At 38.8% G+C, this 24,806-nt stretch overlaps 1 protein-coding gene across 15 annotated transcripts in view; it reads right to left on the bottom strand.

The window, feature by feature from the left end:
• The window catches only part of SIPA1L2 (signal induced proliferation associated 1 like 2), a 232,349-nt gene that overhangs the window by 69,847 nt on the left and 137,696 nt on the right, over positions 1-24,806 (bottom strand). For all 15 annotated transcript variants that reach the window (XM_045391690.2, XM_073996406.1, XM_005539766.4 and 12 more), the window contains 4 exons: positions 23,154-23,342; positions 16,081-16,255; positions 11,919-12,022; positions 3,632-3,789 (listed from right to left, as the gene is read on the bottom strand). In XM_045391690.2, coding sequence (XP_045247625.2) covers positions 3,632-3,789; positions 11,919-12,022; positions 16,081-16,255; positions 23,154-23,342 — 626 coding nt within the window. The remainder of the gene's footprint in view (positions 1-3,631; positions 3,790-11,918; positions 12,023-16,080; positions 16,256-23,153; positions 23,343-24,806) is intronic.

Raw genomic sequence — 24,806 nt, 5'->3', positions numbered from 1 at the left:
TGGTTCTCTCTTCCAACAATGAGTACGGATTTCTAGCAGTATTTTTTACCTATGGAATGCTGAGGCGGCCAAATGTCATCTGGCACTCTAGTGCATTACTTCTCCGCATTAACTCTGTAGATCTCATGCTACCCTCTGACTGCAGCTTGTATGCACTTAAGCTACAATGTCAGGGGAAATTTCTTATATCTAAATATTCTCCACTGTGGTGTCACACAGTGAATAAGAGAGACATGGTGACTCCATTATGTACTAGAGAAATTCTTCTTGTATCCAATTATAGACCCTAATATCTACTTGGAGATTCTTTCTACAATGTATGCCATATTCTTGTTCAATAAACTGTATTCTTGCACATCTCAAAGTTGTACAAGAAAAGCAGCAGAATGTAAGCATGGCTATTCCATGATTATGATATTCTGGGTATGGGAATCAATTAGAAATCCTTGATTACAAAAACTCATATGATCCTTAACATTCCAAATAGAGTCAAGTTCAGAAGAAATATTCTTTTGCCAGATTCAGATAATTCCCAATGTGTGGAAACGAGAACTTATATCAGAGCTCCTTATTTCACCCAATGATTCGATAGCATTTATTAATGATTTAGGGGCCTTAGATATTTAAGGCTCCTCCAGCAAAAGCAAACATAGAAAGATAAGCATTCCTTAATATGCGCATGAAAGCATTTCAATAAAGCCTGCTGGCCAAAGGACAATAAAGAAAGGTGCGAGGAGCAAACTGGAGTCAGCTAACGGGAATCCAGCTCTACCACCTCCTGAGTGACTGAGCTAACGATATAATCCCTCAGTGCCTCACTGCCCTCATCTGTAAAATGGAGGGTAAAGTAGTATCATACCCAAAAGCCCACTGTAACGATGATAGAAAATAATGCACGTAAAGCTTTTATTACCCGAATTGTTGCTGTTACTGTCACTATTACTATCATAGTTGTTTTAATAAATGATTTAAGCCTGTCACCTAATTTTTGTCAGAAGATGTTACATATTAAATTTTCTTAAAAATGGCAGTCATCATTTTCTGTAGATACCTCTCCACTTTTAATTCACTGTTAGCTACCAAGCCTATTCTCATTCCGTTACTGAGCATTTTGTAGAGTTTATCTTGGAAAGCACATAAAAACATAAATCCCTCAAAGTCAGCTTAACATTGGCTACAAATTAAAGAGTCTTTTATAAAGAAATAGGCACGTTGTCATGTCTGCTTTTTAAATATTTTCAGGCTAAAAGCGAGATGTTTCGTGAGGCTTTGGGTGTGTTGCCTCATTTCTCCTAGTTCCAGTGGACCCTGCATAACTGCTTGAGCATTCTGCTGAGCTCATGGGGGAGGCCTGACTCCCTCTGTAGGGTGGGACTGTGGTCTTTTGCTCAGGCAGGTACACCTGATAGGCTGCACACTTTTCATTAGAGGAGGTGATCTCAACCGCGCAGCCCCTTCTGACAGCTGTAAGGCCTATGAACTGGCGTTGGTACTGAGGGTCTATGTCAGCAAGAATACACTGCCACTCAACACCCGTACAAAGCTCAGGAGAAAAACAGCTTTCACGGGAGGTTGCCACCCTGGATTAGGACACAGCAAAATTTAAGAAAGCTGTCGAGCTGGACTATACCATTTCCTTGGAAATTATTTTAATACATTTATTTCTCCATTGGAATATTTAGAGGAGTATCACATGAAACAGACCAATAAGGTGGTTTTAGAAAATGTGGGCATGCCAACCTTATTCCACGAGACAGAGTAAGGACAGTTTCATGAAATGTTATGGAATTCATGTGACTACAGGATTACTCAAGATTATTATTGATTGTTTAAGAAATACTAGCGATGTTTTTAAGCAAGATCAATGAAGCTGATGAGGCACTTCCAAAAATGTAGGCACCTGAACTGATGTTACATTTGAATCTCATTAGCAAAGGTTAATTTAGTAACAGCAATGTGATTTCTTAAAAACTAATCACTCCATCTCTGAATGATTGGCATATGCTATCTTTATCACAGAAAAAATGCGATGTACTTTGTTTATATGTAAGGTATCTCTGTGGTGTTTTCAAAAACATTAAATACATTCAAAACATTTAATTAGATTCAAAAATATTTAATTAAACAACTCAGTTGTTTAATTAAAACCAGAAAACCTAAAAGAAATAAACTGAACAAGTATTGCCTATCTTTACAATTTTTCCTGCTAATGAACTACCTCATGATACAAGCATAAAGATAGCAAGTAATTTAAAATACTTGATTCGACCTAAAGATAGCTACCCATAAAATAACACCAAATACAATACAATAAAGCCTTATATTTCAGTTTTCCCAACCCATTAGGAAGGTTCATTTTACTCTTCAGAATTACCATTTGCTGGATGAGCTCCCAGGAAAAAAGGCTAACTCACCAGGTTTGTACCAATATTATCTATTTTAAGCCTATCATTTGTATAGAGTAGATACTATATTCTTTCAAATATCACTTTTAAAAAGTAGTTCTGAGCATTTAGGCCAGTGGTCTTAAACCCAGATGTGTGTAAGAATGACTCTGGAGGAAAATATAGAGATGTCAGGTGTACTGCATTAGAACACAGCACAGTAGAGCCATAGACTAGGGCTATGTTTAACATGGTGACTGGGAGGTAAAATTCAGGGTAAGAACTGCTGGTTTTCAGATTTTGTTCTAAGATGGCTTGGGCATCTGTAGGGTGGGATGTAAACTGACAACTTCTCACAGAGAGACAAATTTCTCTTTTGCCTTTAGGCAGTAAGCTCTGTAGTCTTCACTTTCTTACAAGGAATAGTCATGTCTCTGAACTAGGCCCAGTGGGCAGCTGAATTGGCAACTACTGTTTTAAGATGATAAATGAAAATAACCTTGGATGAATTCCAGGAACTCTAATAGGTGTTTTACATAATTTAAGCTATTTGTTCATCATAACCACATACTGAAGTAGGTACTATCATTACCATTATCTTCAATTTTAAGATGAGGAATCAAATGCTAAGAAAAATAAAATAAGTCACACAAAGCCTTATGATAAGCGGTAAAGCTGGTTTCAAACTCGGTCAAAGACCCATTGTTTTACCAATACCCCACATGATATGATCACTTGGCTGCAGTTATTTCCTAACACAGAGTCTGGGAGTAGCAGTTAAGCAGAAAAGCAGGCCTTGTCAGAGCCAGTCTTGGGATTCCAAGGCATACACGTGCCCTTTTGAAGTCACCCAAGTGTCAACTCCTTGTTTCACCAGCCCTGCAAAGATCCAAGATCTTTGATGAAAAGAAATGTTTTACTGCCACAATACTTACTTCTCCTAGATAAGCACTTAACTAGCCACTTCATCCAACTCAGAGGAGGACACCAATTAAGCTATTGGTTCTGGCTGAAGTTTTTAGGAAAAAACAGAGGAAACGTGTAATCCCCCATTTGAAAGTGCTAGGCATTTCACTTTTTCAAGGGGGCAAAATGGGAAGAAGGCAATTATTTCTTACAGAAAGTGTCTCAGTAATTAGAAAATCACGAAGTTGGAAATAATAATTGGCAAACAAAGATACTTTTGGGAAAAGATGCCCTGTTGAAATAAACCTGGGAGAATGACAGATCAGGGATTACTGACTCACCTATAACACACATTTTCGGTACATGGATTATGCACTTTGACTATGACAAAGACATGCTGAAAGTGAGACCGGATGCTTTTTGGAGTAAAAGGAAGTGCCCCAGGCTCCTGGAAGACGATGGTCACGATGTCATTTCCTATGTGCCTTTTCCTCAGTAGCTGTGGTCAAGAAAGTGAAGAGTTACAAACAAGTTTTTCTTTAAAACAAAATATATAAATATATGCAATTCGCTCATCTTTCAACTTGAAGGAGTGATTTTAAAAAAGCACAGTCATTCTTTGGAAGTTAGTGCTCCTAAATTTGGCATAGAAAAAGCAAAATGGGCTTCATCCAAAAGACCCACGGTAAGAAAAGCCTAAATATTTATCTCTTTTATTTTAAAATTCAATTTGTACTTTCTCTCCTTTTTGTCTTTATCCAGTTCCTCTTTTTAAACCCCTAAAATAATAGCACATCAGAGCTCACAATGCTTTAAAAAAGGTTGTAGGTTAAGCTCTGGAAGATGAAGTCCAAGAGAGGGTACAGGTTTGCTGAAAGGTCCTACACTATCATACCGGCAGGCCTCAGCTTCTAGCCTGTGCTCCCACAGTAACATGCATTTTTGCAACAAAAATACAGAACACGGTCATTTTGGTGGGCAATAATACAAACCAATTAACTGAACCCTGGCCGTTTAAAATGTAATTCAGAAACACACAATTCCACTGGATTAATAATCAGAAGCACAATCGTTCATAATATTATAAATCATAAATCTGGCAGGGGGAATGACGCTCAGAGCAGTAACATTTGAACAATGCCTTTACTTTTGATGTTCCTTCTGCCAAGAATGCCCCCTTCACTCCAGGTTTCTCCCAGACAATGCAGTTGTCTCTGTAGATCCCACCTCATCTGAAAGAAACTTCCTATTTCCCAGGCCTATTTCTATTACACTGGTTGTTGCACGGTCTTCTAACGGTTGGTTTACTTCTTCTGCATCAGGTCATAACCTTCATAAGGGCACAGAAGTGTCATACTGACTTTCAGTTTCCTAGTTTCTAATGGTGTGCCAGGCAAAGGAGGTACCCAATACACATTTGTTTAACAAATAAATAATCCAAATATACATTTACTGACACATCACATCATGCATTAAAATTGCGACCACTTCTTTCCTATGAACACATGCCCGTAAATCCACATAAAGGCACTCTGTAAGCTTATGCAAGTGAAGGCATAGATCTGAGCTCTCAAAAGTTTGTGATCTTCAGTTTTAATACATAAAACAATCCTTACACAACTTGGTGATGTCATTGCTGGAATGTGACAACCTCAGATAGTAAATCTCTTTTCACTAGCAATATGAAAGACCACGACCTTACCCTTAAATTTATTTGGCACCTACAGCGAATATTCCACATAAAGACCATTAAGTTCAACTTTTAAAGCCTTTTAAACCCGGATACAAAAAGGATTTCATTGTCAGGTCCCTGACTTGTGATTTAGCATGATAAAAGGCTTGGAAAAGTGGGAATGAAATGTTCATTCTTTCAGAGTTTTCTACAGGCCAGTTAAATTGCTGATTCATATGCTGAAAAATTCCTACTTAAATCCCCATGGTCAAAGTTATAAACACACAAAAATCATCTTACTGTCTGAGTGAGGTTTGGAAACATATATTAATACATCATAATACAGACCCAATGAGCCACCTCATTTAAAATTGTGGTTTTAAAAAAGTTTGCTAGATATTTAAAGTGTGCCATTTAAAATGCATGTAAATAATCAGTGAAAACTATATTTAGCAAGGACATTCTTTGCTCCTTTCTCCCAAAATTGAAATACATGATTCCTATGTATTGTAGTAAGACAAGGAAAAATCAGGAATAGTTTTTAAAAATATGCCCATCATTGTGTTCAATGTATTTGTAGACTACAAAACACAGCAGTTCACACTCTACTTTATTCAATGCCCTTGAAACACAGGAATCCTCACACTGTCAAAAGATGGAGCTCACTTTGGCCAAGGCCAGGCAGTGAGTTCAGCACCTCCTACTTCCTGAGTGATTGCCAGTGTGGCTTCATGTTGTCCAGCCCTGTCAATTAAACACAGGGTGCAGGGAGGGCCTTGTTAGTCAGTGCTTCATGGCCATTAAGACTGCAACAGCAAATTGGACAGTTATTCCAATTTCTTTTCCTCCTGAAGGAAGATGTTGGGTCTGATTCTCTACTTCACCACAGGACTATTTAAAGCACAAGTTAAAGCACAAGCTAAAGTCTGGTTACCTTGACAACATGCCAAAGCACTGTTGTCCCTTTCTAGACACATTCTTTTGCTTTGTAAAATGGGCCAAAAAATGTTTTTAAAAGTCTAGTTAATTTAGCCGTGGCCACATAATGCACTTTGTAGGAAAAAAATAAACCATTGGGGGTGGAAACAAGGAGATTCATTAGGAAGGGTAAAATCTAAAGCTCTTTGAAGGAGAATAAAATAAGAAAAATGAATACTATCAATTAGTAGGATGCTTGAATTTGTTTCAGAGATTAAGAAAATAATCTGGAAAATTAACAGAAATATTATTCATTTTTCTGTTTTAGGACTTTGTCAAACATGAAATAAGTAATTTCTTAAACTTCTTAAAGGCAAATGTTTTCTTTAGTAGTTTATGCTTTTTTCTAACTGGTCAATGAAATTCTATACAATCAGAGTCTGTAAATTGGGAAAAAGGATGGCAAACCAGAAACAAACACAGCCTGGCAAAACCGGATGGCACTATTTGTTTGAGGGAATTACAGGAATGACATCTTCTGTGGCAAACTTCTTTCTAGGTATGCAAAGCTAATTACGATTTTCAGTAATGTCAAGAGAACCAACTTATTAGTGCTTTCAGCTGCAACAGGGAGTTAATAAATATTGTATTAGATAGATTTACATAGTCATTTCTACTAAATTTCTAACGCTTGATTCCAGCTGTGAAACAGGAATAAGCTCTTGTTATGACAAGGAAAGAGAAAATGTGAGTCTTCACCCAATTCCATGGCAAAAGCATATAGATGCTACAGAAATACCATTTACGGCCGTAGGTTTAGTATCAGTTCCTTAAACAAACCGGGATCTCACAAGATCAGTTTCAACTTAGTGCAAAAATACAGTAAGATAGAAGGAGTAAGTTCTAATTATTCGAGAGTACACTAGGGAAACTATCATTAACAGCAACTTATTGTGTATTTCAAAATAGCTGCAAAAAAATTTGAAATGCTCTCAACACAAAGATAAGTGTTTGTGGTGATAGATATGCCAATTACCCTGATGTGATCAATACACATTGTATGCAGGTTTCAAAATATAGCATGTAATCCCAAAATACATACAATATGATATATCAGTGTAAAAAAAAAAAATTAATGAGAGGAAAAAACTCAAAAAGCAAACTGAGAAGGAAAAAACCAGGAAGTGAAAATAAGTATCAGATAGCACACTTGGATGAAAACTGAAAGCTGAATGAGATAGTATCTGCTGGCTTCTATGTATACGGGCTCATTTGTTAAATTATTATTTTTTTAACCCAGTAAGACAGAAACAAACTGTTTTGCACCTAATGCTGGGGGAAAGCAGGCTGTACAACACGAAAGAGAACAGTCAGGATATGATTCAGAAGCTCGTAAGAGTCAGAGAAGAGGAAGGTCATCTGAAGTTGGAGAAGGCAGGTCTCCAGAGAAGGTCTTTAGAAAGAAACAAATCCATATACTCTAAGAAAGCAATCACAGGTTCTCAATCCTGATTCTTGGGTTTGAATCTAAATCCTGTTACTAAAAAGGGGGCTGACAAAGACTCCTCTGACATGACTGATCTCTTCCTACCACTCTGACCTCATCACCTGGCTCCTTACCATCTAGACAGCATCTTGTCCCTCCTACAGGACAACTGATTCCCACCCAAGGAACTTTGCAGCTCCTAATCTCTTACCTGGAAAGCTCTTCCCCTTCACCCGGAGGGCTGGCTTTTCCTCCTTTAGGGAGATGGCCCTAATTTTGCACTTATACATACACATGCATGTACATAAACACACATATCCCCTCACATACACTATCCTCAAGAGTTTGCACCAGTGGTTAGAATTATGCCTTGATTTTTAAGAGACGTATAGAGTTTCCTACAGAAAAAGTTAATGTAGAAAAGCATTCTAAATAATAATTAAGAAAGGGCAACTTATACACCTTACTACATAAATACAAAAGAAAGAAAAATCTTGCCCACTTCCTGCAAAAAAGTGAATGTTAGTGAACTGTTCTTACTTCTGATGGGCAAGAAGAGGATATTACATTTAATTAATGTTTGAAGGATTTGTCACTGATTTACCATTTCACATAATCATGATATTTTACCAATAACAAGAGTAAATGTACAAATGAGTTAAGAAATGAACACTTTGCAAATGAAGAAACAAAACGATCTAATAATGCAGATTTTTAAGGACTTCATAACAAAGTAAAGATGATAACAGGATTGCGCAGATATAAACATCTCTTTCTTCTTTCTGACACTAGGCAATACCAACCCTCACTCTAAGTAACGATCTTTGTGATGTAGTATAAGTATATGCTCCTACTTAGGGTCTGGGAATAAAGCTACTCATGGAAAACTAAATAAGCATTTTATCCTCCCAAAATATTCTACAGTATTATGCACAGGTGAACCCAAGTATAGTCAGGACCCAAGGGTTCATAGCACTTAGTAAGGCAGGTTGTTCCAGTATTCACATGAGTCCTTAGTAACACCGACTAGGGACTTAAGGAAGTACGCAAACTCTTTAAGGCAGGAGCTTACAATCACCCTATCCACTATGGAGACAACGGCTCCAGGCTTAGCCCAAATGTAACATCATTACCTCAAGCCCATTACTAGAATAAGACCAGTATCCTTTAGTTAGCATCTCAGAAACCTAGGGGCTTGGTCTTACTCATTAGACACCTCCATAAGGCAACAGGTACCCCTTCACAACAGAGCAGCTAAAATGTTACGCATACATTAAAAAAGAAATAGGTTACTGTGTGCCAGGCACTGAGGCACCTCTACTTTATATGCCTACTTTGAAGAAAGAATTTCTTTGCCAAAGTGAAGTTTAAAGCTAATTTGTGAAGTTCTTCCCATTGATGACATCCCACGATGGCTTAACCATGACTTGTCTCCAGGGCAAGCAGAAGGAAAGCACACAGGGGAAGACAGCCCTGGGAAAAGTGGATGGACTGCCAGGCAGATGCAGAGAGACTTGCAGGACTTAACTTTTGAAGACAGAAAATAACTCCAAGAGCAGGGTTTCTTATCATTCTTTTGGTCTATTGAGTTTTTCTACGCAAGAGTCAGAGACCATTGCAAAGATTAAAGCTCTTTTGCAACTGTGGTAAACTCTCTGAAGACTTTTAATACATCCTGGAATCGGCATCCAGCTTGATTTATTACAAGAAGGAACACAAGAAATTAGATCTGATGTGGACGAGTCTGGACCAGTTAAATGGTCACAAACTGTAATGTAAGCAGCCAAGGTTACAGGCATAATTCATGTAGGGGCCAGTTAACTTTGCTAAGTCCTGTGGCTTCAAATTGCACTCATGAATCCAGCTGGTTATTTCAGACATTTCTGCCTTTGGTATTAACATAATTTGTGGGCATGGTTGGGGAGGGTGAGAGAAATGGAGTCAATACAACTCATAACAAATTTGGAAAATACATGTCCCAAGATTGCAAGTGGCATTACTTATCCACAAACAGAACACTCTGATGACAACCTGTGATTGCAAAATATTAAAATGTCAAAGAATAATTTTCTGAAATAATTGATAAATTTAGTCTCTCACTTTCTTAACCATTCAGAATCTTAGTTTTTCACAATAGATCTTTAGGACTGGATACAGGAAAATAAAATGCAAATTAAGTCATCCAAAATATAAGTGGCTCGATATCTAATGAATTATAAAAGAATAACAACTAAAACTTAGTTCCATGCCTGGAACTATTTTAAGTGCTTTACATGTATTAATTTGCCTAATTCTCTATCCCTAAGAAAGGTTCAGTCATTCATTCATTAATCATTCAACAAATGTTTGTTGACTTCTTACCATGTTCTGGATACTGTTCTGGGCACACAGGGACACTTCAGGGAACAAAACAGATACAAATCCCAGCTTTCACGAGTTTATAATGTATAGCCTCAACTTACAGGGACTTTTCTTTTACTTTCCAGCTGGGGAAGTTTAGCACACACACATGCTCCTCTACCCGCCAGTTGCATCTACATTTTCACTGCTTTGCTGTCCTGATTTTTGTGCGCACATTTTTTCAAGGCTAGTTTCAGTGAAATGAAGTCAGGTACACAAAACTCTAATGCCTACAGATTTTGATTACTCTTCAATGAAAGGGGGTGGGAAAGCCAGTTTTGAGTTCTGGTAAAAGTAAAGACTTCAAACCTCTGGAGGTTGCCACATGTGAAATGCCAGGGCCAATTCAGCCTGAAGTCCAATGACTCAAGTAATTAGGGAACTGGAAGGGCTTTGTGGTTTGAATACTCGATGACGGGGGTCAAAAGTCACTGGCTCTATTTCTGCTAAAGTACTGACAGATTTTCTTGGCTTGAGTAAGCCCTATCGGTATTCTGAGCAACAACTCCCACAGAGTTTAATTACTGAATGATTCACAAGTATTTGCTGGACAACTGTCCTGGTCTAAATTAAGCCTCTTAAGATCCAGTGAATCTGTTTGGCATTATTGCAAATAAATTTTTGAGAGCTAAAATCCCTTAGGTTAAAATATACATAAATACATACATGTGATCTAGTGATTTTAAGTCTATCTTTAAAAATACACAGATGTGTAAATCTAGAGATAGATTTTTTTGAAGGTGGTAGGAAGAACTATGATTATTAGAAAACACTAGAAATTTCAGAAAGGACAAGAGATTGAGATAAGCACGAGATGGAAAATGGCAAGAAAACCCAGCTAGCAATTACTATGAGAAGAGACTGGGGACCAGGAGTCTGCTTTCTCATCCTAGGTGGAGGATCTTAGGCTAAGGTGCTTCTTCCAACTAGTGATGGGAGAAGAGGAGGTAGTTGGCTGGTTTCCTCTTTGGGAAAAAAATGCAGAATTAGACTAAATATATATACACTTTTATGAGTCTTTTTAAAAGAGGAAAAATTCTCTGTGACAATTAAATTTCACTCATTTGACAAATACCTATTGAGCAATTCCTATGTAGTCCTTGGTACTTTAATATATTTGGAGCAAAGGAGTATCAGTTAAGTGACATCCAGAGAACTATCTCCTAAATGTGAAAACAAACGTTAACTCTGTATTTAACCTAAATACAATCAAATCCCTAAAATTAAATTATGTCAATGAATCAGTTATAAGATCCCAGTAATTCACAAACCTTTCTGTAAACAAATCTTCAGAAACTCAAGCAGTCAATATTCTTCAAAAAATCTTCAGCTTAACATGGGCAGAGCCCAGAAGATTCTAAACAAGATGTGAAATGGAGCCTTAGCTATATCCCATAGATCCTCTATCCCAAATGTAGGTCCTTTGCTATCTCAAGTGATCCTCCAAGTCTTCTCAAGCTCACAGTAGACAAAGCATTTCAAATATTTTTAGCATAAGATAAAAATGGCCATAATTTCTAGTAATCTTTGTAAAAAAAAAAAAAAAAACTTGCTCGACCAATTTTACAGTTATACCGAAAAGTAAATTATTTTATAATGATTTATGCATCATTCAAGTTTTCAAAGGTTCTTAATTCTTACTGAGTGACTTCTTAATTCTTACTATATTCAGAGCATGATGCACTCTGATTTTTTTCTCTTTAAAAGGGTCAAGAAATTTTGACCAGTAAATCCATTTAAAACAACAAAAACGAAAAGGAGAGGAACAGCTGAAAATAGCACCAGTAACAACTGCAAATAGTATTCTCTATAAATGAGCTATTTACCCATATGCAAAAACCGAGGTCAGGTCAACATGGTTGGCCTTTTCGTAATTAACATAGTTGAGACAAGTTTCTCTTAAGAAAAGATTTTGCCTAGCAAGCAATAAATCTGAGTGCAGAAGAGTTTCTAAGTTTTATAAGAAAAAAGCGCAACAATACGCCCTTTAAAACCCAAATAATCCCAAGTGATCAAAGAGTCAAAGATGATTAACGCTATTCAAGAAAAACCCTCACTGATTCTTTGCAAGTTCTAAATGCATCAATATCATCGTGGGCCCACCTCAGATTCCACACTCAGGGTAAAAAGCTCCAGGCTGGGGAGGACATACCTGTTGTCTGTTGTTGGGCATGTAGGGAAGCAGGGTTGACACGTGGAACATGAGTTCGTAGTCTTTGTATGTGGTATAGAGAGAGTGCGTGCCCGTGGAATCAGCTGAAAACAAAGATGAATTACAGAAGCAAGGTAAGCCACTACAAAATTAGTGCTTTAATATTTAAAAGGTTATTGTTGCAAAAACAAAAAACAAAAACACCAAGCTCCACCCAACCAGAATCTGGACAATGCCCTTCAGCTGTCACCAAGCACTGTTAGTACCACCTCCCGCTCCAGGACTGCGGACTGAGGGGCTCCTTTCCTTCTCCACTGCTCTCTACTGCACCTTCAGTTTCTTTGCTTTTCTTCTCTGTTCTCGCCCTCACAGTGTGGATTTAGGTGATCCACTGAAAGCGAAGTGCTTTTGCCACCAAGTGCATAGGTGAGCAGTGGAGGAGAAGCTGGTGCACGTCTGGGTGCAATTATCTGAAGGGTGTGACAAACTGGCAGATGGCCTGGCCACATCCATGTGTGCATGTGTGCGTGTGTATGTGTGTGTGTTTTACAGTTAATTCTTAGTTATTCTTGGGCACTTGATCTTCCAGAACCCAGAAAAATGAAATAAGATTGATTGAATATGGAAATGAAAACAAAAAATGTTATTTATAATATGTCTTTCCCTGAATGTAATTAATTTTTTTCTCCTTTCAACAGGAAGTACAGTGATACATCACGTGAATGAAGAATATGGAGAATGAATGTGATCACTTACAGTATATTATCCAGTGACACATATGTTAAAAAACGATGACATTTGAACTCCTATTAATCATAAACCTATTCATCTTTTGAAAAGGAGAATGATTCTTTGAAAATTCAAATTCCATCTGTATTATCAATAAGAGTATCTCAGATTGAGAGTTTCACACACTGAAACTAACCTGCTGACTATAACACTGAAGTAATTTTGGAGTAAATTTCTGAATGACTTTTTGCACATGGATAATGAAGACAAAAAGATATACAAAAAGGAAAATGTAAATGGCATTCAATTTCTTTGTCAATTCTTGATCTATACATAGTCTTATTTCTTTACTTTTTAATCAACAAGAAACAGTGTTGCTAACAGCATTTATTCCATCGTGTTTGTTGGAGAAACCTCTATGTAGTCATCTTAATCTTTTTTTAATCTAAAAATCTAAATTTTTACTTTAAAAACACGCAATCATTCAACCTTCATGGACTTAATATTTTCTTTCTGAACCCTGTAGTATGTCTTTCTTTCCAATATTTATATCCAATACAGAAACAGACCTGAAAACGCTCTAGAAGAAATATCTCATAGAGATCTTAGATGCTCCGAAGTCATTCATAAAAGGCATTTTCATGAATAAGGCAAATAGTTAGTGTTTACATATAGTTACCAATAAATTAATTTACAGATGGACAGAGAGAATATTCATCTAAAAAGTTATATATAAATCAGTCCCAAAATAAAAAAAAATTCCTTTTAACTATTCATTAAACACACATTTGTTATTTTCTAAGGACTTCTTAGAAAGCCACATTCCATTTTAATTCTCTTGGCTCAGAACCTTGACAGTGAACGTGGCTCTGGATGTGAGCCAGCACAGTCCCACGGCAGGATGGATGCTCCTTCCATGAACAACGGACTCACTGATGACAAAACCAAAGGCTGGATGATGAGAGGGCCTGGTACGTTCAGTGACACCCATCACAACACTGCTATCGGGGTGGTTCAAATTCGGAAAGAGACTGATATTAGGTTTCAGATTTAGGAAATTGCAAGGAAGAAAGAAAGATGCACTGGCCGGGACGTGGGGAGGGGGAGAACTACTTCTTAAAATGTGATAATAATTTGTCTATCTCAAGCCATACTAAAAGAGGAATTTCTAAAATTAAATATTCTGAAAGTTTTTATGTCAAATATCAGCCAGATAATGGACAATACACACTAACAAGGCTTGTTGTTCTGGGGTTTGCTATAAATATTTCTATTCAAAAAGGGATACAGGCTATCAGTTTTATCATTCTCTGCACCTAGCTCAATAAAGGCTTTCCATGGCTGGGATTCTGTACTCTGCTCTAGTGAACAGAGCATCTTAGTGGCTCAAATCCTCTATGTTCCTATCCCATTTCATTTTATGTTCAAGAGAGAAACAATCCATTTTAGAGCTGAAAGGGAAATCCCAGATATTCTAGCCCAACATCCTGAGCTTTCCTTGTGAGGAATCTGAGGCCCAGATTTGACCTAAGTTTTATGGGCAGACAGAGTTCTAACTAGAACTCAAGTCCCCCAAATTCTAGAAGGAAGATTTTTATTTGTCTGTGCCTCAAAAGACGTAATTTTTATCTGACCATTCTCCCATACCTAATTCTTACATATCTCCTCTCTACTTAAAGAATATCAGACTTCTTCGCATCTCACAGAATGCCTTGCTCATAAAAATAACTTACAGATTTATTATTAAAGTCAACATATCAAACTCTAGTTGTTATGTTCTCATCTCCTTGAGCTAAGGTGCTTAATACTACATCTGCAATGTATCAAAGATAAGGCCTACGTCATAAAAATGTAAAGCCAATGTAAATTCTATATGTAGGAAAATACTTGGATTATCTATGTTGTAGTTTTACAGACGACACAGATCAGAAATTCTTTAAATGTTTTCTCAATCCAATTCACTGAAGACAGATGACACACAATCACAGTAACAGTTCACATCAGCAGTGGTTTTCCTGGAGGGACATCCTTAAGGACAGAATATCAGCATCTCTAGGGGGTGAATGGTTCTTTACGGAAAAGAGGAGTTCGAAAAAAAAAAGGAAATCAGAGAAGATCTCATTTGTCTTTCTTAAAATATATGGATATTCACATTTTGGGTACTATGAATTATTTCTGAGGCATGGGCATTATACATATTAACAGTCCAGCTCCAGCCCTGGCATGTGCAAAGGACAACTAGGGGCCCCATGTGTGAGTTTATACCATCGCAGGGGCTTGTGAACTATCCTGTAACTGCTACTTTCAAAAACAGGTCTAACAACAGAACTGACTCTAGGTGCCACCCTCATCCAGATGGAGTATCAGTGATAGTCCCAAGTTGAGTAGACTTAGGGACAGGGCTTGGCGACTAAGGAGAACAGAAGGCAGGAAGACATGGCATTAGGCCACCTTGGTTCCAATCGCAGCTCGGCCACACCCTGACGCTCCCACACAGAAAACTTCCACGTCACCATTCCTTCTAGGAGTCGTGTAAAGAAGCTCCTTCAGATCCTCCAAGTTTAGACTCTCTGTTCATCTCTTTTCACTCAAAGAGCAAGCACTTGTTTGATAATAAGCCGAATTTTCCAATATACATCAAATTACTCTGCCTGGTATTTCAGATACTCATAGCAACTAAATAACAGCACAAAGATAAAATACATAGAACTTACAGACATCAGGAGAAACATGATTATCTATGTGTAGCTATTAGACAAATTCATGCATCCTAGGAGGGCAGAAAGCCCATGTTTTGGATTGGCCAGTCAATCTGTCACTGTACAGCTAGTAGGTGCTCCACTCAAGGGGATCTAAATAAAATCCTTGAAAAATAAGATGCATTAGCCATTTTTTTTTTTTTTTAAATTTTAGATCCAGGGGGTACATGTGCAAGTCTGTCATAAGGGGATATTGTGTGAAGATGCATTCGCTTTTTAACCACTGCTCCACCTCCCTGGTTAACATCGTGAATCTAGAAATGAACAAAATAAGCCCAATAACACAGCATGAATGGATGTGTTAATATTTTGTCTCTTAGAAATAAATGCAGTGCTTGTCCTTGGTATACTGAAACAAGGGTATAATCGAAGAGGTTAGGGTAAAAGAAAGAAGAAAATATTAAACAATTCTTCATGAAACACTGGGGAATCTCTCTGCTGGTGTTACAAAGGAAAAAGAATTGACCCTTTGAGCTTACGACGTGAATCATATACCTCTTGAGAAATGTGTTTCCTTTGTTCATCTGAGGAAATCTAAAGTCTATTCCAAATAAGCTTTCGAGGCTGCTTCTGGGGTCGGGAACAGGAGGGCATGTGATCACTTACTTGGATTTACGCAGCATGCCTGCCTTTGGAGAATTAAAAATGTGCACACACACCAACATTAAACTTACTCTTATTGTCCAGCTGAGCTCGATATTTACTAAATCCTTTCAGTCGGACTCTCTGGCCCAGAAGATCAAGGAATTCTTCAAAAGCTGGTCCCGCCGTCTCATTGTTGTACATCTCTTCCTCCGTGCTCTGGCCTGCCTTGCAATAAAGGATCCCGATCTTGTGCTGAAAGCTCAGCTGAAATGGGGGAGAAATATAATTACTTGGCAAAGCGTATCAGACAAGCTAACTTCCAGTAAAATTAAAACTACAGAAGCTGAGAATTGTTCTAGGACAGCATGCCAGAACAATTCCCATGAGTGAATAAGCAAAAGAGTAGGCAACTGCCACTGTGTGAGATGCTACAAAGAATAACCCAGAAACCCCAGAATACAGCTGGAGACATGTCAGAAACCCTAACAAATTAAATGTACGGCTACGGCCATGTGGTATTTGCCAGGTTTCCAAAACGGACAGGAAGTCAAGGTTTAAGCATCTACTTAAAAATAGAACTGTGGAAATACTTAATCTTACACACTTCATATAGTAATTAGGATGACCTTCTAAGTTGGAAAGAAAAAAAGGCTACAAACTTTTAAAAGTTTCTCTCTCTAGTAATACCTTTTACTTCTTTATTTGAATTTTATGTATTTCTTGTAAATATGTAAGACTATAAGGAAAAAACAAACCAAATTAAGGTCTGCTAAGGGTAGAAATTCCAATGGAAATTGTGATATATGTATATAAACATTAAAATGTTTTGTTGCCATAAAAAAATAACTCTGGCTATATGATTATATTCATTTGTTACATTTTTTACTATCTTGAAAACATCTGCTAAATATACAGTGTACCACAAAGAATCTAATAGCAATTGAGGAGCTCCTGCTGTAATCCTATCTTACAGTCAATGCCACGTTCATGCTGGAAGCCCTGGGACTTCCTCCCAAGACCAGTAAGAAACTGGAGGCATTTTTTATACCTTTCTTATGTCCCCCAAAGAGGAACTACTTCTCACTCATGCAATCAGAGTTCTTAATCTTACTACCAGCAATCTGAGCCTGAAAGGCTGACAGATTATCAGACATTGCCAATTCCCGAAAGACATCAATCCATAACACTGTTCACTTTTATTATCAAGCTGTAAAATAGAGCCTTTAATCAAAATTCATAGCTGACTCTCTTAGTAAAATAAGGCAAAATGATACTCATTTCCCTTGAGCAGCAAAGTGATGACAGCAGTCTCATCCATATTATTACCCTAATGACAACACACTATGCAAGAAAGGCATGCGTCATCTGCCTGGGTGACCTTAGCAGACATCAGGAAACATTTACTGCATGCTGGATAAACTTAAGAGTTGAGCAGGTAGAGTCAACTACCCATATATCCTGAATGTATTCGGATCTCGACTAAGTGCTGAGAGACTATAAAAGGAAATATCACCTGTTTACAATCTGACTGAATCAGCTACCTACACTGATGGATGCTATGGCATTGCAGTTCATGGGCGTTGGGACCCTGTCAAGGCCAGGAGATCCCCAACTGCACAGCGAGGAAAAGGATCTGCACCTTGAGTGTGGGGATATGAGACGGTGTGCATATACTACTCAATACCTAACATTATGAGTTTATTGAGCTACTACTTTAGCAGGGTCAAGAAGAAAAATTTCTATTCACCCAGAGATTGAGGAATCAATGTTTCTGATCAACTCAATTATCTAAATCAATGAGATACCACATTTACTGAGAACAGACAATCATTTTCAAAAAATATTAAGTACAATAAAAATGCCTAACCTCATTTTATTGTAAACATTATTTGCTCCTGAGTGACTCAGAAGACATTTCAGGATCTTAAAGTGCATCAGAGAAACTACTATGATTACCAATTATTACACAGATGTTGGTGACATCTGTGATTGTTGGAATCTATATGAATACTACAATGTGGCCTGAAAATGACCACTTCCCACTGTGGACAACGATGTTAGTTGACGTCTCCTCCGCTGTGAGAGGAGAATTTCAGCCCCCCAGTTATTTGGCCCTGGCTGTAATTAGAGTCCACCATTAATACCGCAGAATACTCACTCATTCCAATGCCTGTGCATCTCAGTGCCCCCTGCTTCCTCTGCACCCAGTAGAATTGCTGCACCATCATCCTCAGCCTCAGAGGTCATTCTGCCCCAGTGGCTGCTGTCCCTGTTTGCTCATCCTCTGCTCCTTTACCTGCTGCTTATCTGAGACCACTGCCAGTGCCATGTGCCACATCATCTGAAGGCCATCTTTGTCTCCATTGCCCCAGGACACAAAGGCAGCTTGCCTCAGTCTGCTCTGGCATCTCCAGGAGGAAACCCCTTCCTCTTCTCTTCTCCCATCCAGCTCTTGAATGGGGAGTCCTGGAATACAGCTGTTTGGGAGCCCAGGGCGTGTACGGTATGCTAAGCAGAGCCATCAGCAGCCTGGCATACTTCCTCTCTGACTCGGACAGTCTTGTGGGCTTGCTATTTCTGTGAACTCTCATTCAGGCAAAGGCCAAACAACTGGACAACTGACATTTCATGAGACCTCATTACTGACTGTTGTACTGTCAACTTCACACCCCTCTCTTGCCAGCCATCGGACACACCAGCCTGTGTCGAGATCCTAACAGGATCTAGAACAAGATTTGCATTTCCATCTAAGAAGCTCCTGGGCCCATGGGAATCAGTGGATGTGACTAAAGCAGATTTCAAGGCCCTCAAGTGTCTTAGGACAGCTGCCATACTCTGACTCCAAAGAAAACACCTTGCTACACACATGGCACGGCACAAGTTTACCACTCACAGGTATTTGCCAGTCATGCCTACTTTTGACCAGTTTGCTAGGTGAAACTTAGGGGCCGGAAATAACTCCAGTGAATCACAGTAAGGAACTGTAGCTTGTTCATAACAAAGGTGATTCCAGTAAACCAAAAATGAAATCAACAATGAAACAGAATGAAATGTTCAGTAAAGATCTCTCTCACTGGAGTCTCTTTCGGAAACCTGGAAAACAACTGAAATGTGGTATCAACTACTAAATACTCCCGGGGTATATCAGAAAGCTAGCAGCAGACTTCTTCAGCTCCATCATAACATAGAGGAAAGGAGGGACTCCGGAATCCATACACTAACATTCCTCATTCTCTCAGACCAAGGCTTCGTTAAACCTCAAGCTAAGCCTAATACTTAAGTCTACTGCAGCAACCTTTACTCAACGGATCTGGTAAGAGCTGTGGCGGTCCCACAGTCCCGGGATAGAACTAGGCTTGCATTTGGACACAAGCACTGCTGCAAACTAAAAATATTCACTTGTCAAAATTCCCTATGGCTTCAGTGCTGGCAGCTGGACATACATACACACTGCCCAGACAGCAGAGGATCCAACCCACGTCCCATTTTCTTTCTGAGACAGGATAAGAACTGGCTGCTCTATTTCCAAGGCCAGAAGCTTTGGTATTATTGACAAGAAAATTTACATTCAAATGAAGGTGAGAAAAAAACCAAGCCTCAGAACTGTCTAGAGCATATATTTGAGTGTCCAATAAATCCCTTCCCCTCCATTCTCCTGACTCAGCCTACTTGTTCTAAGCATGTAGTCTCATTTATTTAGACCTGCTTGACTTCGGTTGAAACAAATCTGATATTTGAGTAAACGTATACATCTGGGGTGAGAGGACAAGAGGGGAATCGGGCAGTTGGCCTTAAGAACCAACTAATAACTCTGTTAAGGATTTCATAATATTCTAAGATAGTGAGCTGTCATAATTCATCTAAATAACACTTTGTTTACAGTCAACCTCTATAATCTTATGAGTTAACCTATTAAATACATTGGGATAGTCTTTTTAAAAAGGAAAAATGGGATTTTAGAACTGGAGAAGTGAAATTATGTAGATAAAAGTAGCAAAACCATCAAGGTCTTGTTTAATATTTACTTTCCTGAAAATTCTCCATAGTGTTCGAGTCTTCCTCCTCAAAACATCCAACCAAACTGAAGGAACAGAAGGAATGATCTAAACACCCACAGAATCTCCTACTTCTGAAACCTGTCTCGTACAGAGCACATATACTCAGTGGCTATGTGACAAACCAGGATGGTTTGCAAACTACAAAAGAGCAGAAACTAACAATATACGTAATTAGGTTACACACACACACACACAATTTTTTTGAGACAGAGTGTCACTCTGTCGCCCAGGCTGGAGTGCAGTGGTGCGATCCTGGCTCACTGCAACCTCTGCCTCCTGGTTCAAGCGATTCTCATGCCTCAGCCTCCCTAGTAGCTGAGATTACAGGTGCCTACCACCACACCCGGCTAATTTTTGTATACTTAGTAGAAATGGGTTTTCACCATGCTGGCCAGGCTGGTCTCGAACTCCTGACCTCAAATGATCCACCCACCTCGGCCTCCCAAAGTGCTGGGATTACACGCATGAGCTACCACGCCCAGCCCATAATTAGGTTGTATTTTAAATATATTTTCAAGATTAACAAACCCTTAGGACAATAACCAAAATTGGCTCATCCCTTCCTGGGAAGATTTACTATTAGGAAAATGAGTAAAGAAACAGCACCGCTTGGAATAAACTCTCCACCACCCTAACAGGTTAGCGGCGATTTGTAAGGATTCTTGAGAAACTGGGATGCTAAAAAAGCTGCCCAATCTCTTTTAGAGATGAATATGAACAGTATGTTTTCCTCATGTATAATGGGAATCTGATACCATTAAGAGTTTTAGGGAGTTAAAATGCCATCTTGTGCTTAAGTTTGCGCACCATTAAGAAAGTATACCAAAGTCAAACGAATATAAAATCTAAAGAAAAGCGCATGAACTACTACTAGAGATATGAAATGCAGTGGTTTTATCAAAGCAGAATCCAATTTTCTAAATTCATTCGTTGACATCAGACTGTAAATAGGTGTTCAGTAAAAATACTTAGAATGCCTGGTTTTTACAACTGCCTGGCTTCTAGACCTATCTGACGACACCGACAAAATTCCAAAGGAGCTTGCACTTGATTCAGACGGCAATAGGGGGCCATCAAAAGTTTTCCATTAGGATGTGGCATGATCAGAGCTGTATCTTAGGAAGATTATTCTGGTAGAAGAAAGGTAGCCGCATTCACTGATGCCTAAGACAGGCTCATGAGGATACAGACTGATGGTTACATCAGTCAACTTGCAGCTGCCATGGCGTCTCTTTTCACTGCTTGGTAAAAACAGCCCTAGACGGGGGCAGCGGCAGAGCCCTGAGGGCTTCTGGGGAACATGAACCATCTGTAAAACTTTCCAGAGCAGCCTCGGGGACCAAATGAATGCCTCACCCACCAGGCGCCCGCTCTGTGGGACAGTGATCTATTTTAAAGGGAGAACCGACATATCCTACAAAGGGATCAAGAACTACCTACCACATGGGTGGCAAGTTCTTTACACCAACTGTCTTACAACATGCAAATGAATGCTATTCTTCTCATCAAGCCTGCCCGAGCTCTGAGCACTTTCAACCCACCCCGATGTATCCTCTCTATCCTGCCATAACATGTTTTCATCAACTGTTTCATATACTGTTCATGTATGTTTCATGAACATTTCATATATTCCACATACTTTACCAGTCATAATGGTAAATCGATTCTGTGTATCACACAATTGTAGAACTCACACGCGCAAGTTTAGAGCATGGTTTGTTTTTTTTTGCTTTTTGTTTTTAATGTCAGCGTTCATTCCTGAGACAGACAGATCTCAAGTTTATTCATTCTGGGTGTTACAATATCTGCTTCTTTTTGCTAATAATGCACTGTTAACTTGTTAGACCAATTAGGTTCATCACTTTTAGAATTCTAGCCATCTGAGGTGTCAAATATTCAACTTTAACCACAGTATTATTTGGTCAACCAAGAAATACTTCATATTCCCTCTAAAACGTGCAGAAGGATGCTGCTTGGGAAATTCTGAAAATATACATTGTCACTGTCTTTTTAAAATCATGGATTTAAAAACAAATCCACTCATTTAAAATAAATTGCATGCACTTGAGCATGTAACGCTCGGTTTCCTCTATGAGTTATTTTGCATCTGAAACTTAAAAGACATTTTTTCCATATTCTGAACTACCATCTCAATCCTGTTCATCATTAATTCTCTCCTGGACAATGTCAATAATCACATAACTGGTCTCCACACAGCCATCAGTCTCTATCTTCATCAGCCTGTACAATTCTCTTCTACCAGAATAATCTTCCTAAAATACAGCTCCGATCACATCACATCCTGATGGAAAACCTTCAATGGCTCCCCATTGCCTCCTGAATCAAGTACAAGCTCCTTGGCCTAGCATTCCGGGTCTCATTTGTTCTAGTCTCAACTTACTTTCCCCACCCCAACCCACCTCAACACCTCTTTTCTTTGTAAAGAAACTAGTCATAGTTCCTAAAACAGCAACTATTCATGTCTCCCTCTTAGAATTCTATCCAAGTCCAAAGGCCCAGTTAAAATGCCACCTCTTCAGGAGAGGTGCCCAGCCAGATGTTATTTCTTCTTTCCCCAAAGTAGTACTCACTGCCTTTACACCTCTCCAAGATCTCTTATCATATTCTGCCTTGGAGCGGTCTTTCTGCTCTTAGTCTTACTGTTCCCATAGGCCAGGGACTAGGTCTTAGTCAGCTTCAATCTTCCTAACGCTTGCTGTTCACACCCATCTGTCAGCATCATGCCTTCCACATAGTAGAGAAGAATAAATGTTGGTTCAGGGAAAGGGCCAACACAAGATTTTTAAATCCTGGAAAAAACCACTATCGACTTCTATTAATCATGCAATCAGATGCACTCTTGCAAGCTGGGACACACCAAAAGCTTGGTAATAACAAAAAGTCACAACTCAGCAGGAAGTGTGTTACACTATAATGGCATCATGTTTTCAAACTAGTATAAAAACATATTTGGGAAAAACTAAAGAGAAAATGTTCTGAGGCATTTAAAATAAATGATCTTACAAGACAGATGGGAAAACTCCCGAACTTTTAGAAACAGACACAAATTCACACACAAACATACAATCTCACATTATACCCACCCCTTGTTCATCAAGCTTGAGCAGCTGCTCTGAAACCTTGGGTGAGTTGGAAGCCTGTCGCAGACACTGAATGCTCAGCTCTGGAATGACGTATTCCAAAACTTCTTTGAGAGGTAGTCCTCGTGCGGTACCATGCCTAGCAGTAGAGGGGATAGCATCTTCTAAAATTGCTCCTCTCAGTGTTGTAAGCTGCAGGGACAAAACAAAAGACTTCGGTTAATATTGATTCTCAATTACCTACTCATAGCCTAACTGTTTGGCTGCCTTAAGACGGGAAAAAGAGAAGCAAGGCTCTTTCTCAGTGTAGCGAAAGGGGCTAAAGTAACATTTAAGGAAACAAAGTCAACACTCAAGGAGTCTTTAAACAGTAACAGTATACAAAGACCAGGAACAAGCCAGGCAGAGTGGAAATGAGCAGATACATGCCTAAGAATGAGGAGAAGCAAGGCAGAGCAATGCTATGAAAATTAGGACATTCCTACAACTCTGAACCCACATGAGAAGGTTAGACATGATGATCCTGGACCTGAGTGATCCTGAACCTGATCACTCTTCTTCCGTCCTCCCTTCCTCCTATCTCTCCATCTTCTTTTCTTCCACTCCCTTTCTTATCTTAGATTACATTTTCCATAATGACCATTCCCGAGGCTGAACAGGGGAGCAGCAGTCAATGGCATCCATGGGTAGGGTGATTCAGGGCTAAGAAAATTGCCACTTAATTTTGTCTCATGATTTTTTTAGGTGTCCTCACACTCACCACAGAAACATGCAATCAGTATTTGAAGCACGTGTCTAAGATCTAATATGATGAGAGAGAAAACCCCAGAACCATAAATCAAGAGACCTAGTTCTAATCCAACCTCTCTCTGACTCTGGTTAGAGTCCTTAGACTACTAACAACAGGAGGTGGGTTGATGGCAGTCATAAGGATACCTAATGTTTGCATAACGTTCCATAACACTGGCCGACAGAACTATCTGCAAATGAGGACAATGTTCTCTATCTATGCTAATACAGGAGACCCTAGCCACATCAGCTACTGAACACCTGAAATCACTAATGCCACTAAGGAAAAGGATTTCTAATTTTGTTTAGTTATTTTAAATTTAATATTTAAATTAAGTATTTAAATTTAAGTAGCCACTGAGGCTAGTGACTACTGAATTGAACAGCATAGATCTATAACTTAAAATATGTCACTTCAAGAAAGGGGCCTTATCTCACATATACCTAGAATGGAGCCTAGGTCACTGGGACACCTATGTACTAGGTAAGATGAACAGGAGTACACATGTTCATGCAGCTGGAAACTAGAAAAGGGCTCTATGTTTTCTCTGATCTAGAAGCAGTTAACCAAAATACATATTCTGGATATCTGCCAAATACATATCCCTCTAATTAAAATGAGCTAAAGGGATAAAACCTAAAGTGCTGGACAGATCTAATTCTTTCCTTTTTTAAGAGATAGGGTCTTGCTATATTGCCCAGGCTGGAGTGCAGGGCCTATTCACAGGTGTAACCATACTGCACTACAGCCTCAACTCCTGAGCTCAAGCCATCCTCCCACCCCAGCTTCCTGAGTAGCTGGGACTACAGGCATGTGCCACCATGCCCAGCTTCAGACTTAATTCTTTATATAGATGAGTATCTACC

This window comes from Macaca fascicularis, chromosome 1, assembly GCF_037993035.2.
Source record: "Macaca fascicularis isolate 582-1 chromosome 1, T2T-MFA8v1.1".
Lineage (NCBI taxonomy): Eukaryota > Metazoa > Chordata > Mammalia > Primates > Cercopithecidae > Macaca > Macaca fascicularis.
The sequence above is the reverse complement of the archived record's forward strand: the minus strand, read 5'-3'. Positions and strand labels throughout refer to the sequence as shown.